General features: G+C 47.1%; 6 protein-coding genes across 6 annotated transcripts; 5 read left to right on the top strand and 1 right to left on the bottom strand.

The window, feature by feature from the left end:
* Positions 1–263: 263 nt before the first annotated feature.
* On the top strand, positions 264–2,324 carry N7487_000736 (putative pyruvate carboxylase; the record flags this gene model as incomplete). Its single annotated transcript, XM_056868484.1, has 2 exons — positions 264–313; positions 368–2,324. 2 exons carry the CDS (start codon positions 264–266, stop codon positions 2,322–2,324), a joined length of 2,007 nt encoding a protein of 668 aa, XP_056733268.1.
* A 463-nt stretch (positions 2,325–2,787) lies between these two features.
* Positions 2,788–4,116, top strand: N7487_000735 (putative inositol 5-phosphatase; the record flags this gene model as incomplete). The annotated part of the gene is made up of 1 exon (XM_056868483.1): positions 2,788–4,116. One exon carries the CDS (start codon positions 2,788–2,790, stop codon positions 4,114–4,116), a length of 1,329 nt encoding a protein of 442 aa, XP_056733267.1.
* A 2,922-nt stretch (positions 4,117–7,038) lies between these two features.
* N7487_000734 (uncharacterized protein) lies at positions 7,039–7,502 on the top strand. The gene is made up of 2 exons (XM_056868482.1): positions 7,039–7,197; positions 7,298–7,502. Exons 1-2 carry the CDS (start codon positions 7,120–7,122, stop codon positions 7,418–7,420), a joined length of 201 nt encoding a protein of 66 aa, XP_056733266.1. The 5' UTR covers positions 7,039–7,119; the 3' UTR covers positions 7,421–7,502.
* Positions 7,503–11,072: 3,570 nt separating this feature from the next.
* On the bottom strand, positions 11,073–12,549 carry N7487_000733 (putative RNA 3'-terminal phosphate cyclase; the record flags this gene model as incomplete). Its single annotated transcript, XM_056868481.1, has 2 exons — positions 11,073–11,801; positions 11,956–12,549. 2 exons carry the CDS (start codon positions 12,547–12,549, stop codon positions 11,073–11,075), a joined length of 1,323 nt encoding a protein of 440 aa, XP_056733265.1.
* A 480-nt stretch (positions 12,550–13,029) lies between these two features.
* Positions 13,030–15,618, top strand: N7487_000732 (uncharacterized protein; the record flags this gene model as incomplete). Its single annotated transcript, XM_056868480.1, has 1 exon — positions 13,030–15,618. The coding sequence occupies one exon, from the start codon at positions 13,030–13,032 to the stop codon at positions 15,616–15,618; it is 2,589 nt and encodes an 862-aa protein (XP_056733264.1).
* Positions 15,619–15,792: 174 nt separating this feature from the next.
* Positions 15,793–16,130, top strand: N7487_000731 (uncharacterized protein; the record flags this gene model as incomplete). Its single annotated transcript, XM_056868479.1, has 2 exons — positions 15,793–15,807; positions 15,927–16,130. 2 exons carry the CDS (start codon positions 15,793–15,795, stop codon positions 16,128–16,130), a joined length of 219 nt encoding a protein of 72 aa, XP_056733263.1.
* Positions 16,131–16,333: the final 203 nt, after the last annotated feature.

Genomic DNA, 16,333 nt, shown 5'->3' with positions numbered 1-16,333 from the left:
TCTAAAGTGTAGAATTGGAGATTGCTTACATATGTAAGGAGTTGGTCTACTGAGGGGGTGAACAATGTCCGAGGGCCGAGGTCGCCCATGTCGAGAGCTATAATATCTTGTCAAATAGTGAATGCATCTTGCAATTAAATATATTTAAATGGTTCAATTGACCTTTATTCGATATATATATCACAACTTATCTCGTTTATCTCGTTTATCTCGTTTGCTAGGGCTTTGCATATAATTACCCCGGATTTTCCCCTTTCACCCCAATGTCTTCCCCGCACTCACGGCCCATCAAGCGATTGTTGGTCGCAAACAGGTATGAACTTCTGCAAAATGTATTATTATAACAAGCTCATGTAATATTTGCTAGAGGAGAGATTGCCGTTCGTATTCTCCATGCAGCACGAGAGTTGCCCGAGCCGGTCGAGACATTCAGTCTGTACACATCAGACGACCGATCGCACTGCGATCTAGGACGACCACAACATGCGATTGAAATCCCATCACCATCATCATATCTTGACATCTCACTCCTAGTGGAACTGGCTCAAAAACACTCTATTGACGCTGTGCATCCCGGGTATGGATTCCTTAGCGAGAGCGCTGAATTCGCCCATCGCATGTGGCACGAAGCCGGGTCTATAGTCATTGGACCTGGATGGGAAAACCTCGCCCGAACAGGCGATAAGCTGCAGGCAAAACAGCTAGCGAAGCAATGCGGCGTGCCTGTATTGGAAGCCATGAGCCAACCTACCACCAACGTGGATGAAGCACGTGCGTTTGCTACGCAAGTCGGTTTCCCGGTTATGATCAAAGCTGTGGATGGTGGGGGTGGTCGTGGGATTCGTCTCGTTCGCGAGGAGAACGAGCTGGATAATAGTATTCAGAGAGCCATTGGCGAGTCGCCGTCTCGGACTGTCTTCGTTGAGAAAGCTGCTGTGGATGGATTCCATCATGTTGAGATTCAGATTATTGGTGACGGAACGGGTCAAGTGCGACATCTGTGGGAAAGAGATTGCAGTGCTCAGCGACGGTTTCAGAAGGTGGTTGAATGTGCCCCAACGTTAATGCAAGATCGAGCTTTGGTTGGTCAAGTAATCGAGTCTACGCTCAGGATGGCAAGTGAAATCCGCTATCGGTCATTAGGAACGTTTGAGTTTCTAGTTAATGAACAGCGCGGGGAATTCTACTTCTTGGAGGTGAACCCGCGTCTGCAAGTCGAGCACACCATCACGGAATCTATCAGTGGGATAGATCTGGTGCAGACACAGCTGCTTCTCGCACAGGGATACACTTTACATGAGCTAGGCCTCAGTGCTGAGGTTAACGCAAGCCATCCTCCGCCAAATGCTTTCTCGATCCAACTTAGACTTTGTGCCGAAGACCCAAGCAACGGGTTTTCACTGAGTATTGGGAAGATTACTGGGTTTACCGTGCCTAGTGGCCATGGAGTCCGGGTAGATACCCATATCAATGTCTCTGGTCCCGCACTGGTTGTGGGATCCAACTTCGACAATCTGTTGGCCAAGGTAATCGTGACTGCGCCCACCTGGGAGGCATCCGTTAGAAAAGCCCAGCGGGTCTTGGCTGATTCTAGGATTGACGGTGTCAAAACTAATATCAGTCTTCTACGCGGGATCGTGGGCCATCCTGATTTCATGGCCGGAAGAGTTGATACACAATGGCTTGGGCTCAACCTCGATGCAGTACTACAGCAAGGGGAAATCATATCAAAAGCTCTTCAAGGGTTAGATGGACCAGTCGGCCATTCACAGCAAGCCATCGCCCAAAGTGGATTACCGGCATCTAATCTTTTGTTCCGGAAAGGAGATGCATGGTCGATCACATTGGAACCTCTGTCGAAGGATACCCAACAATCAGACAAGGTTTCCCACCATCTGCGCCTATCCCGGGTACTACGCAATGAGTTCCCAACCACGCTCGCTGCTGAAATTGAATATACAACTCCAACCTCACAGGGCGCAATCCCCTATCGGATGCAACTCGAAACAACTACGACTGCTGCATCAGCATTGGTGTCCTCGTCGCATCGGCGAGGCGATCCAAAGAACCCTCACCATATCATCCTCCCTCTTTCGGGCAAACTGATTGAGATACTGGTGTCGGATGGAGAGGATGTTGCTGAAAATCAGGTCCTGGCTTTCGTCAAGCAAATGAAGATGGAGCTCGAAGTACGAAGCCCTCGGAGTGGTCGGGTCAAATGGGTTTATGAGATGGAAGATGAAGAGGAGGATGTCGCTGAGGGAATGCTTTTGGTCGAGCTGGAGCCAAACAATGGCAGAGTGGAAGTCCGGGGGAAGTTATGATTCTGCGCTGTATAACTAGACCAAAGGGCTTCAAGGATAGCATTGAGTCCCTCTACAAATCAAATTCGTGAGCACTAGATATGACCAGCAAATCAGCTTTCAGATCCACCTGGTTTCACAGCATCATTGGTCTAGTGGTAGAATTCGTCGTTGCCATCGACGAGGCCCGTGTTCGATTCACGGATGATGCACAAGAATTTCTTTTTTAGTCTTTTTATTTGATGCTCTAGTTCCAACTGATAAATCAATAATCAACAGAATTGGGTTTTTTTTTGCCCGTACCTGTATAAGATGGTCTTTTCTCCAAATTAAAATCCAAATTCGAGTTTGTGTGTTTACTCTTGACTATACGAGGCAAGCGGTCAAGAAGAGCGGTCACCTACCCAGGTGACGTCACCGTCTCAGTTTCCCCATCTACTTTGCCCTCAGTCTCCTCTGCCTTGACCCAGTGTAATTTTTCAGTATGGACGCCCTCGGTGTCTACGTGCTGACCTTTAACTGTGCAAGGAACTTTGTCGATGTCGACGCGTTCGCGAATCATTTCTTCGATGCACTCCCCGCGTCTGGTGCGGGGAGCTCCGCACCCGACCTAATTTTCCTTTCGCTACAAGAGATCGCACCGATCGCCTACTCGTTCCTCGGAGGATCCTATCTATTACCATACTTCGATGCATTCCGCCGTGCCGTCCAGAAAGCCTCGACACAAAAATGGGACCAGCACTATGTGAACTTCCTCAACGACAATACGGGAATGACAGGCCTAATGCTCTTCGCGCGCGATGACACCCTGAGGAAAATCGCCTGGCGCGACACAGCACACGTGGGGTTTGGAGTTCAGGAAATGGGAAATAAGGGCGCTGTCGGGGCACGTCTGGGATACGTTGTTGAGGGAAACTCATCCGAGACTGTTGACCTCACTTTCGTCGCGGCCCATCTGGCTCCCATGGAGGATTCCTATGAGCAAAGGAACATGGACTGGAAAAGCATTGTTGAGCGCCTTGTTTTCACGCATGACAGCAATGGACCAGCAGAGAGGTCAAGCCTGGACGAAAACACCAGCCTTCTCGAAGACGCTGCATCGGCGCACGCGGAGGGCAGTCGCAGAGATCTTTTCGCGCCAAACGCTTACCTATTCCTTGCCGGAGACTTGAACTACCGCACGTCGAATATCGGACCATCGACTCGGGAAATTGAACAATTCCCTCGACGCAATGTCGACCTCGATCACCCGTCGCACTATTCCCACCTTCTGAAGAACGACCAGCTCGTGCGTGAAATGAGCTATGGCAGGACCTTCCACAGCCTGTCTGAGGCTCCGATCGATTTCCCTCCCACGTACAAATACTCGGATGCCGCGCGCGAAGCTGCCCGCCTCGGCTTGGATACTGATGATCATGAATGGAAATGGTCGAATCACCGCTGGCCCAGTTGGTGCGATCGAGTTCTTTTCCTCGATAAGCCCTGGGCTGGTGAAGCTGGAAAGGTCAAACCGCTCGCTTACAATGCACTCCCTCTTTTCGCACAGTCGGATCATCGCCCCGTTGCGCTCGTTGCAACTGTGCCTCTGCGGCCCTCTGACGCATCTTCAAACACTGAGAATATCCGAGCTGTGGCTCCATTCTCTATCGATCCGAGTTGGAAATCCAAGCGAGACATGGCGCGACGAAAGGAACTTGTAGTGGGTGCAGTTGCGTATCTGGGACTGACCAGGGAAGGAAATGGGCTGTTGCTCGCGTCGCTGTTGGGTATCATTGGGGCGTGGTTCATTCTTCGATCTATGCTGGAGGTTTGAGTGACGGTGTGGTGAATGGCGCTAGGAGACTCGCTTTTTTCCTTCTTTTTTTCTATCTCCCGATTTGCGTTGTTGTCTCTTGGGTGTTTTCGGAAGAATATCATGCAATGCTGCCAGTCGGCAGATCCGACACTGGATGAAATATCCCAACTATGTCCCTTTTCCTCTGCATACCTCGGCAGTCTCCAGGGTTCCAGGTTTGTAGTGAGGTTGCATTGTCAGCAGCCTCAATCGAATGTCCTGTGACGGCGGAACTCCCCGCATTTCTCCAAATGGGTGCACCCTGCCCATCAGATAACTCAATGGTCCGATTTACCGGCTGTAGTCCCAATTATGTACAATCAGACAATGCGGTAGATGATTTCTCAGCAACAACCTAAACTAGGCAGTACTCTTTCTGGGCTAAGTCACATGAACTGAGCCAATCCAAAACGGTATGCATTCTGCAGGTGAGAAAGATGGCGTTGAGGGCTGAGGGGTTTGGATTCTCGGATGAGGTCATATTTGACTCTTGCTTTTCTCCCTCCGATTATCGCTCCTTCTTCGAAAGGTTCCCATGACTGTGATGACTGGACTGAGACTGAGGACTGCAGAGAGCTCTGCAGGTCTCTCGGATATCTTTATTACTGTCGCTGTTATTGTTGTCATAGTAAGGTTTTCATTCTTCAGTCTCCTCCACTTCTTGGTTACACCAGGTTATTTTTTATCTTTTTATTTTTTGGGGCTGTGAAGGTCCAGATGCCGAGGTAAATTTTCGATTGTCTTCTAGACTCCAAAATGTTTCTGTTCCTGAACCATGGGCCACTATTCTTTCAGACATGGATCCAGCTGCAGCTGTCCTAAAAATACAAAGGTCTGTTATTACCTAAGTCGGTATATACTATGCACCAGCTCTTCTATATACTATACGGAGTATAATATACTATACATCCATAGGAAATTGGATAGGATGGTATTGTAGCACCAACCATTAACAAACGTGCGATAACGCATGGAACAGACCACATGAATCGCTCAAGTGACCAGCAGAGAGCTTAATTTCCTGATTCTCCAAGCACAATTTTAAAAAGCCCAAGGCCACGTCTAGCCTTCACCGCGTGTACGACATTACGAAAGCATTGCCAAGGGCGGGAACAAATGTGAAGCTGAGGTTTCATATGAGGCGGTGTATGGTCAAAACGTGTATAGAGAGAGAGATCGATCTAGAAAGCTGGACTTCTGGAATGCACAGCACTGGATCTAACAGTAAGCCCTGCATTTTGGTATCTCATTTTCTTACTTTGGAATGTTTCTGGCTGGGCTAAAAAAAAAAAAAGAAGGGAAAAAAAAAGAAAAAAAAGAAAACGCCCGGGCTGTGGATCCACAAGCTCTCCACAGGGATGAAAGGGAGAACCCATACAAATGTAGGACCAAGTCAAAGGGTTATTGAATTGGATTGTTTCTAGTGAAGTTTCAATGACTCAAATATTGGATTGTTATTGGCTTATATACTGATATATAAAATAACGATCAGCTGAGGATAGAGTAGAAGAATAGGGGGTTGGATATACAGTGCTCAATTATCACACAAAAGGAGCAAAAATATGTCACATTGACAGGGCTGATCAGGAGAAAGTGGACAACACGGAAGGATCGGAATGTTCTGTGCAAACTTGCAAACAAAACTGAAAGAAAAAAATTGAGGGAATCCCTTGAGTTCGGTGGAGATTTTTCTAGAACAAAAAAACCAGACCTACTCCATATGGAGGCCCAAGAGCCCAAGACCCAGCATTGGGAATCGAGGGGGCTTCAATGTGAAACCCATTTAATCTGTATAGAATACTAAACGGCAAAAGTGAAGTAAAACAGTAATCCTCTCCCCTATATACGTAATCCCAATAAATGAAGCTTGTATACAATCTACTACCTACTTTCATAGTGTTCATAGAAGTACGGAGTACTTAATCCGAAGCTTAACGGTTTGGTTTGCATTAGGCAGTTTGCATTAGGCGGTTGTTTCAAATTCAGCCTTTCTCAGCTACTCCACCTGTCCCTGCAATATACTTACTTATGAGACTGCAAGTCATTCCGCGATCCTGACGATGCATCGTACCGTCTTTTTTTTCTCTCCCATATATGGCGGATCCTTCATTGGCCCCCCTTCATGCACCGAAGACCAGCATTTGAGCGATCAACCCGCATATTTGGGTCAAGATCGACCGATCGCTGCAGTATTAGAATCTGATGAGGACATATAGGACATATGTAGTCAGTTGTATAGTTCTATGACAATTATAACTCAAATATTAAGGAACATTGGAAATAACCCGGGAAGCACTGCCAAGTGTACCCAATACTACCCAGAGTCCTGTCAAAAAATAATCAACCATAAAACAACCACAAAACGGGTGATTCGTATGGTTCGGCCAGGTTAGAGAGAGATTAAAGAAAAGGAAACAATGTAAAACTGAACAAGAATGGTAAAATAATATAAAACGAGTAAAATAACAGAACTAATAATATAAAACATAAAGGAAAATAATAAATAATACATAAAATAATAAATAAAAATAAAAATACCAAAAATAATAATAAATAAAAAATTAAAATAAAATAAAAAAAACCAACCCCAGCAAACGGCCGTAAATAATAATGGAACCCTAAAAATTCTAATCCTCCTATTTCACTTGGAATTGTATTTGTTGGATTGTTTTACATGTCTAAGCCATCTTTTTTGAGCCTCTAATATAAACCCCGTCATCTTCCCTAGATCTTCTCTTTCTTCAACTTCTCTAGCCTTAACCTTGTGGCTGGATTTCTACGCAACCTTGAACCTCCGACGTCATCGTGTTGTACTACACATTCTAGGCCTTGATCCTTATTCTCCGTTACATTTAATCTTGAGGTGTCTAGTCTACTTTTTTTCTTCCTTCTTTTCTTCTCTCAACTCTTTGAGAAGATTCGCCAACTCAACTCCCTTTGTCGATCCACACTTGATCTAAACAACCCCGGTCAATATCTACCATGTATTCCTGCGCAAATTATCCCCGTGGGTGCCGAGGCCGTGTCAACCGACAAGGAGCAAAGTGCTCTGACTGCGTTGTATGTGATCCCTAAATCTATATATTTGAATCTGCCTATATAAAAAAAGGGTCCTTGCAAAGAAAATTAAGCGAAAAAAAAACACTAACACTTTTCACAGTCTCTAAACTTGCGCCGTCCGGCTTTCGCTTCGCCGTTCGCCCAAACGCGCGATTACAAGCGTGCGCTGCCTTCAGAGCTCTTCGGCGACCTTTCCTCTAAAGCATCTGAGCCTGAGCTGTAATGAACGCAAAGATCGCACACCCTGGGACGGTCCGGGGAATAACCCAGCTCCTCGCTAGGTTGCATCCTGCCGGCTGGGATTCACCTCGCATGGTCTACGGCCGCTTCCTTTGTTCTTTCTCATTCGCCTCTTTTCCTCTCCCTCTCTCCCCACATCTCTCATATGCATCCTCGGGAGTTTCTTTGTTATATATGCAGCGGCCGCCTGCCATCTGCTTTGATGCCTAATTTCCTGGTTCTCTCATCCTACGTCACCTCTTTGATCTCGTCTCTCTACATTGGCCGGGCTAATGAGCGAGCTTCCACGAATCTCCTTTCGGAAACTGGGAATCTTGGCATGGACTTCGCGAACATTTCCTTTTTCACTCGCTTGGGTTTGTTTCTAGGACAAAGAACGGCCCGCACTTTTCTTGTTTTGCATGGAGGATAGATCGCTTCTTTTTTTGCATGGATACCTACTACGGACATGGATCTGCCACTGGAGGGCAGTGGCGCTGATGGATTGGGTTCTTTCAACTCTCCGGTTGATCGTTGATCGACCCCTTCTTTTCCTTGCGCATACGTGTGCTTTGATATTCCTGGTTTTTGCTTTGGTTTTGATTTTATGCCCTATTTTTATGTTCTCTTTAACTCATGTTGACTCTTTTCTTTGTGAACGGTGATGCCATACCCCTCTGTTTTACTTGCGCTTCATATCATATGACCATTCCCCCCAGTGCTAGTGCTATATACCTATTTACATCATTCATACTATTATGTTTTGACCTTCTACTATCTCTACTATCTCGTTTATCCCGCTTCAACAATATAGACCTAAATCCAGAATACTCAGCCCTGTTGACAACATTCCTGATCCACCCTCAAAACCCGACACCCACTTCACTACCCAACCCTTGCAGTAGCGCGTTCGGGTCCAAATGGATATACGCTCAGCCGCAGTGCCGCGGGGCTGTGAAGTTTCGGCCCCAAACCCCCCCTCTCTCTCTGTAACCCGTCGTGGGGGCTCGGCACCCGGCTAGTCCTCTTCGCTAACAGTTTTCAGCCGCAATAACTCCCGCATCTCACGTTGAAACAGATATCCGAGCCCCAATATACCAGAAGAAGAAAAAGATATTCGAAAATACCCCAAGTTTAGAAATACTACTGTGCACACACCCCGCCCATCTCTCAGATCAACTCCCAACAAACTCGCCCGGGTGGGTGTGTGTCTTCACCCTTCATCAGCCCTCAGCACATCCACATCCGTCGTGTCGCATCATCACCCCCGACTCCGCTGCGAAATGCCGAAGCAACCGAAAACAACCCCTGTAGCTACATGCCCGTCAGCATCTAGACCCCGTTGGACCCAAATCTACAGATCACCGCCTTGCTATAGATGCGTAGGTGGCATGCTTTAGCTCTTTCGTTTGGTGAATGGCCCGGCTGGAGGGGCTATGTTGCACGCGGATTTACGGGTTACGGGTTACGGGTTAGGCAGTAACATAATAGCATTTGTGCGAGGATTAGTACCACCTGCGCCGTCGATCGGGTTTTGTTGATAGCTCATGTCATGCAGGGGTCATCCCTGTCTTGGTGGGCGCATACACACATAAGAATGCAACAAGCTCTGGTGGTATTGGATTGACGTCGTTATGGCTTGATATAATTACCTGTCGGAGTATTGGGGGCCCTTTTTTTTTGGCACAGATTGTGTAGGTCATGTGGTGTGCACAGCTGTGTTTCGGGAAATCTAGACTGAGCTGGGCCTGGCGTTTTTCGGAGAATTAATCGTTCCGAGAGATGGGTTTAATTTTTCTATAATATACGATATACGATATACGAGGTATGATGTATGATGTACTCCGTATATCCAATTTTTTAAACTGGGGGATGTGGATAGGGCATGTCACACCTTGCTGACTACGCGGAACGGAAAAGGGGGCGCTTCCAAGGTTCCAAGGTTGTTCCGAATGTACGGAATACTCCGTACTCCGTACAATATAGGAGAATACCAAAGAGAAAGAACCATGTCGATCGCTTGTCTCAGAGATAGATAGGTCCACTTCTGCGTGTTTTGTCCACATCTGAAACTATTGTTTATATTGTCTATATTGTTGTAAGCTAGACATTTTACCTCGGGCAAAAACTACGGCCCGCTAATCAAATATCATATTGAACAGGGGATCAGGGGTGGCCAAGGAAAAAGACACTCAAAAAGAAGAACAGGAGAGGGAAAAATAAGAGAAACATAAAACCCACATTCCACAGTCGGATTCTGTCAAATTTGGGCTCCATCTGAATGTAAAACAAAGCCCAGTGAGATAGACTAACTAAAGCGCTTAGTGTTAAATCTGCTTCTAGCCTCTTCTACTGGCCTTCTATGCTGTTTCTCTTTTTGTTCTTTAGCGTCGAAATGTCAAGCCCCTTTTTTTTCTGTTTTGCTCGGTATTAGGGGTAATTTTCTACGCTCAGCCACATGCTACATACCACATACGGAAAATGTACAGTAGCGGATCGATCGTTGTTTCAGGAACTGTGGGGAATTTGGCACGTTCCATCTCCACGGGATGTCTGCTCTTGAGAATGCTCTAGCTCGTTTGGAATTTCTAAGATCTGTTGATCGCTGTGGGAAAGCATACTCGGATAACCGGGGTGGCGTTGCATTTCCCGTTGACATTTAGGTAGATCGATTAATATTCGTTGATGCCTGTCCCGAGACCTTGGCAATTTTGTTGGGCACTTATATTTGCAAAAGTTACACCTCGGTCATGTTGACTCATATCCCTGAACTTCCAAGGTTACTAGATTATGTATTTAACTGGAATAGAGTGAAAATTCTAAAGGGTTGTCTTGTTAATTACCTACCGAGTAGATTAATACTATATTAACTTGTCTCCCTAATATCCCGATATAACGGCAATAATAATCTGCAGAATGTAGCCAATCCTCGTCATCAGAAAATAGATTGGGCTTCCAAAAGTCTAGAAGGGAAAAACAAGGATCATATGAAATCTAGGTCAAAGACAAGTGAGCTTGTCTACGTCCAATCGAGCCCAAGTGGATAATTTGCCCTGTTGCATGTGCCCGAACACGAACCTCCATACCCACCGTGTCCTATAAGCGTCCGAAGACCCCTGTCCGATCCTCTAATCCGATACAGAAGTCTCAAACTGTCAAACAGACCGTCGTGGATATGTACCCGATCTGATCTACAAGACATACGCCTCTTGGCTGACACTTACCAATCGGCCATTAGTTCCCGGTCTGGAACGCGCCACTGGATTGCGATCATAAGCGCGGCACGGTTGGGAACCTTAGCAGTTGACTCGGCCGGTGTTTAGCCCCCTATGCGTAGTTAAAGCGCCGCTTTGGGACGTAGATCCTTTAATCTCGGGTGCTAGGGTGGTCGGGCGCGTTGCGTGGATACCGGCACTTGGCGGAAGAAATTTGCGATAGATAGATTGGGGGTTTTTTTTTTACCGCCAACAGCGTCATAATCAATATGTTGGGACGTACGGAATAGTCCGATATTAGTTGCCGTTTTATATGTTAGGCTTTCTTGGTGGATCATTGTTCGGAGTTTGCGGGTGGTGGTCACGGCCTATAGAGAGGCTTAAACATTCAATTTGTGGCTCCAATACGGCATCTAGATGTTTCTAGTGCAATGCAACCATCTATACATTCAAAATCTGCCGGCACACCCATTGTGCGGTCTTCGTGTGGAGTGTCCAATCTCGCTCGTCTTCCAAAGTTTCAGTGTCCGTTGTTTCAGCATCATGTCCACCTGCGCTACAGGCCTCTCCGAGTGCCTCGAACACAACAATCTGATCTCTCATGTAGCTGTCTAGACAAGATCTCTTGACGTTGGAATCAGATTTCTGGTCTGGCTGGGCATTGGGACTCTCGTTTGAGATTTCCCCGATGAATCCATCCACACATCGGCGGACTAGATCTGCTGCTGCAGAAAATGCTATTTCATTTTGTGAATTTTGTGAATCTCGTCGAGGGTCACGAGCTGGCTGTTGCTTTTGTTTCCCTTTGTTCTTTGGCTTAGACAGGCGATCGCCTCCCATGCTGCCGAGAATATCGTGGCCTATTCTGAACCCCGAGGAAGTATGTGCAACAAGAAGGATGTACACATGGCTGCGGTGAGTTGTAGCTTCCGATGTGTGTATTGTGATGGGAACTAATGCGTTTTTGGCTGACAATTTGCTGAGCGAGTCCCCTTCGGATAAAGCCGAATTAGAGCGTTTAGCAAATATAGACGGATCCAGCTTCTTCATTTCACGTCGAAGAGTACGTCGGGTAACTTGTTCAATAAACTGGCGAAGAGTACTCCCCGTGCCTTCTTCTGCGTCGGCGTTTAGGGTGGGCTGGTCAGGTGCTAGCACCGTGATATCAATCTGCGTGATTTTTTCCGCGTTTATGATCCATTAGATTAATCCGCGGGAAACTGTATAGAAGCTCAGCTGTCGATTCTTTTTCTGTCGACCTCTGGGGTTGATCTCTATCATCTGGATCATGTCGAGATCTGAGTGTATGTATGAGAAAGGTGACTGCTCCAAGATCAACTGGCCCTGTGGTCCAGCCGCGCTTATTAAGGATAATGGACAGGGGAGGAAGTCCAAGCTTGGCAAAATTGGGCACGATAACTTGTGATGCATAATCATATGATGGAGAATAAGTAGCATTGGTTCCACCAGTTATGTTCACTTTCACAAAGGGAGCCGACGCCTGCGATCCAACATGAAGTAGATACGGGTAGAGGGCCTGGAACACGAGAAAGATGGCACCAGCAGTCGTGAGCTTGATATCGTATTCAGATTTTACATTCACTCGCGACAAGTCCAAGAGCGGTCCGCTTTTTGATCTTGTTGATTGTGGAAAGAAGTTCAAGGACTGGGAGCCAACCTCGCCTCCTGATACTTTGCTGCCGCTGATCTCGGCCAACAGCTTCACTGCCGCGGCGTGAGATCTCTTAAGCCCCTTCTTTCCCTCTCTGTTCCCGCGAACATGATCAATGCTAACTGGACGACCAGTCAATGCAGACAGCCCGATAGCGATGCGAACCAGCTGACCACCTCCTTCCAAAGTTCGGCCGTTCAAATGGACATGGTTTAATTTGGACGAAGTGGATCGTGAGGCCGCCATTTCAGTTAATTTGGGTTATCTTCAACGCTGATGTCTTAAAATCATTCGAAAATATTTCTGCGAAAGACAATCAATATATTCACTTCGACTAGTCTCACCTGCAGTTGGTCCTGAGTCAGATCCTGAGGCTGCGTCATCTTGGCGTGAGTCACCGCTAGTCTAGATCTTGACCCGTGGAGTTAGCGCTTAGCGAAGGCTTAACTCTGGAAGGAGATCAAGATTCACCTGAAGTTGGTAAAATGGACAGAATAAATGTAGAGATGGCAGTTGCCATGAAGTTATTTCGTACCTTCCATGTTGCTAGAGTAGCAGTGCTTCTTTCCATCAAATAATCTCATCTTGAATCTTCCCTCTTCGGATCCCCAAAATCCAGTCTTCTCTAAATTCCTCCTTGTCTCAATACTTCTGTAGTTATATACTCTGCAGACATTTTGTAACATGTTTTCCTCTACATTCAATACACGCAACCTAAGAAGGTCCATGTCCACCCGCTCAATACGAAAGCCGCGACGACCTACCCCAGAGATCCCCGATGTTACCATGCAGCATGCAACCGCTGCAGCTGCAGCTTCGCGAGCAATGCGCTCTAGTCAAAGCTCGTCTCAGGAGTCGAAAAGCTCATACGAACGACTAGGTGGTCCAGGAAACTTTGCCATTCCTCGAAGGCGTCCTGGATCAAGCCTTCGGGGCACCGATGATAGCTCGGTCAGCCAGGGCGACTTGCCTAAAGTTCCAAAAACTCGTCAGTCCAAGGAAATAACTGGCGTATCGGCTCGAGCCTATTGCTTCGATGACCCTGCCGCCCTTCCGCCAATCACAGAACTCGACGGACTTGATGGACGAGACAGCTCAGTGCCCTCTTCATACCGCCGATTGCGAAAGGCCAAGTCAATGTTCTCAACCAGGCAGCGAACTTCACAGACCCCATATGGAGTGCCTGCCCTTCCTTGTGGTGATCCCCTTGATCCCGAGCGCAGTCCTGGATTCCAGCTGCCGCGAACAATGAGACGATCTATGTCCTTTCTTCGAGGGAGTTATCAATCCACACAAGTCAGTCCAACTGCTAAGGGCCATGATGCAGCTATTCAACTTGCTCGCAGCCAATTTTCCCAGGATTCCAACAGTAGAGGTGTTCAGACTCGCCGGTCATCCTTCTTGCTCAGACGCAAGAAGGAGCACAGGCCATTTCGAAAATCGTTCCGGGCTACGAGTGAAGGTGGTGTCGACACCGGGCGTTCTCATCGGTCTTTTTCACACTCTATTAAAAGCAAATTCAGGCGGGTGTTTGGATTTTCCAAGTTTGCGGATCAACAACCTACGCCTCATGGTACCACAAATGGTGCTGAGGCATCTATGGTAACTCCAATTGGGAAAAGCGAGGAGTGCTCTCCGCACAAACTTACAGCCACTGGAGACTGTATTGACTCCAACTATTTCCAGTCAATGCCCCAGTCCCCCGGCCGCGGCAGTCTCTGCACTTCCACTTCACGCGTCACCAGTTGGGCTGATTCAACCATGCCAAACACAGTTACAACCCGAAAACCAGGACATCGCCAATCTCTCTCTTTGGTCAGAGAGGACGGGGGCCTGGATAAGCAAATGCCACGAACACCTGTAATGGATAATACCCAAGATCAATCTCCTTTGGGTATGAGAGCAAACGCTCATCAAATTAGCCTTGTTGACAGTCAAGATCTGTACACTGCGTTGATGAAACAGATGGGCCACGATTCCCTGTCTGATCCCAACGAGGAGATGGTCTTTGGCAATGTGCCACAGCATCGTGTGATTCCAGAACGGACGAATTCGGTCTACTCTCAACATGGCCGACGCAGTATCCGCCATATCCCAAGCGAAGCCTCGACCTCCCCCGGTTCATTCGCAACAGCCCGGGGTGGTGATCAATCCAGTCCACGAAAGTATCCGCGCTCAGCTAAGTCAATGCAAGTTCCTCGTAGCATGCCGCCTCAGGTGAAAATTCAACATATGACTGCTGTTTCAGACAAGAGGTCGCCGCAATCAACGTACACTTTGAGCGAGGAATCGGATGAGGATAGTGGTAGCGTTATTGTTTCTCGCCTTCGGGCCACGAAAAGGGATATTGTTTCCCCCAGCGTCTATTCCAGAACCACAGGTGGCAATACCCCAACCAGAACTGACAATGCCAACATGGGCGTCCATGATGAACCAGGAACAGCGACCATCTTTACTCAACAGCGGACAAAATACAGCTCACCCAGGCGTGCCAATCGGATCTCGTCTCCCGCGCCTCATGTAAATCCCAGTGCAGACTGGCAGCAATGGATGAGCTCGCAGATCGAAAGAATCGAGCAGGCAAGCCCCACAAGGGAACATATCAGGGAAGATGCACAGTACCAGGACGATGATGAATACTTTACCAGCATAGCTCGGCGAGCTCCTGTCGCTGTCTCTACTCCCGCTTCAACAACTCTACTAAATGTTCCAGACAGCCAAAATATCACCGATCGCACAACTTCTACCGAGTACAAAGTCCCGTCACAAAGCAATTTCTCCCGTCCGTTAATCCAAGCTTCCGGCATGCGAACCATCGTACCATTACAGACAACTAAGTCGGAAAATATTGCGCAAGCTCACACTAACTCATTGGCCATGGATACCGCTCCTAATTCTGGTGAAAATGTCTCACCCAAGCCCGTTCCTGTTGCTTGCAATCAAGAACCGTCCCCAATTCGACTAAGATCTGGAAATATGCAGCCACCAGAGTCTCCAATCCCCAAAGGGGTGGGAACAAAACGATCCTGGACCAAGGAACAACAGCGACGCTATTCAGCCAGGCGTGCTCCGATTGCCCAAGATAGCAGGGTCAATTACTTCCGGTCCATGCGCGCCCAACGAGACAACCGTACAAACAATGAGAACGCGAGGCAGCAGGATGAGTACACTGACATGATGGAGAACTACCACCAAATCCAAGACCTTCATTCAACGATCTCTAGCAAGCGCATGGTGGATTTGTTCTTGGACAGTCGCCGTCGACAAATGGGTGAAGTCACTGACAACGATACAACCGCAGAGGCTTTTCTTTGAATGTAAGAGATTGACTCTTTTTGCTGTCGGGATACCTCGAGGGTTTATTTTTTGCTGTGTCATATTCTTTCGGAGATACTGACCATTCATTCGCTCATTCACTCATCCATTACATTTTGGACATGTATACATACTAAAGCTCCGGATCGGGGTTGGGCAGTTTGTTTACCTGATATGGAAGCAGCCATGGTTATGTTTTATTATGTCCACCTAATACAAAAATATCAAGGGCGCTTCGTCTGATATTCACCCAATTTGGAGGAGTAAAATGGGTCTCGAAATTTTTTTTTTTTTTTTAAAAAAAAAAGTGCAAAAAGAAATCTCTCCCTCGGGGAATCGAACCCCGGTCTCCCGCGCTTATCGGTTTTAATGACAAGCGGAAATCATCACCACTAGACCAAGGAAGATGTGATGGTCGAGTTACTGCTCGACCACTTGGCTGGTTGATGGAAGTTCCAGCATACTATGATCTTATGACCACAATCTCAAAACCCATCCCAAAAACAAAATAATTGTCGACTTCAACCAATAATTTATTTAATTGACTGTTAAAGGGAACTTATTTTCTAGTCTAACACGCCGTATACAATTTTTTAAAATATCTACGAGCGGGAAAGATATATATATATGATTCTTTGGGGGAGGAAAACATGAAGCTCAATATATATATCCGTTGACCACATGAACAATAGTCACAGGTGCTGATCACGAATTG

The sequence above is a fragment of the Penicillium crustosum genome, assembly GCF_028827405.1.
Source record: "Penicillium crustosum strain IBT 35664 chromosome Unknown utg000001l_segment0_segment0, whole genome shotgun sequence".
NCBI classification, from domain to species: domain Eukaryota; kingdom Fungi; phylum Ascomycota; class Eurotiomycetes; order Eurotiales; family Aspergillaceae; genus Penicillium; species Penicillium crustosum.
Note: the sequence above shows the minus strand (reverse complement) of the source record. Positions and strands in the feature narration are given on the sequence as shown.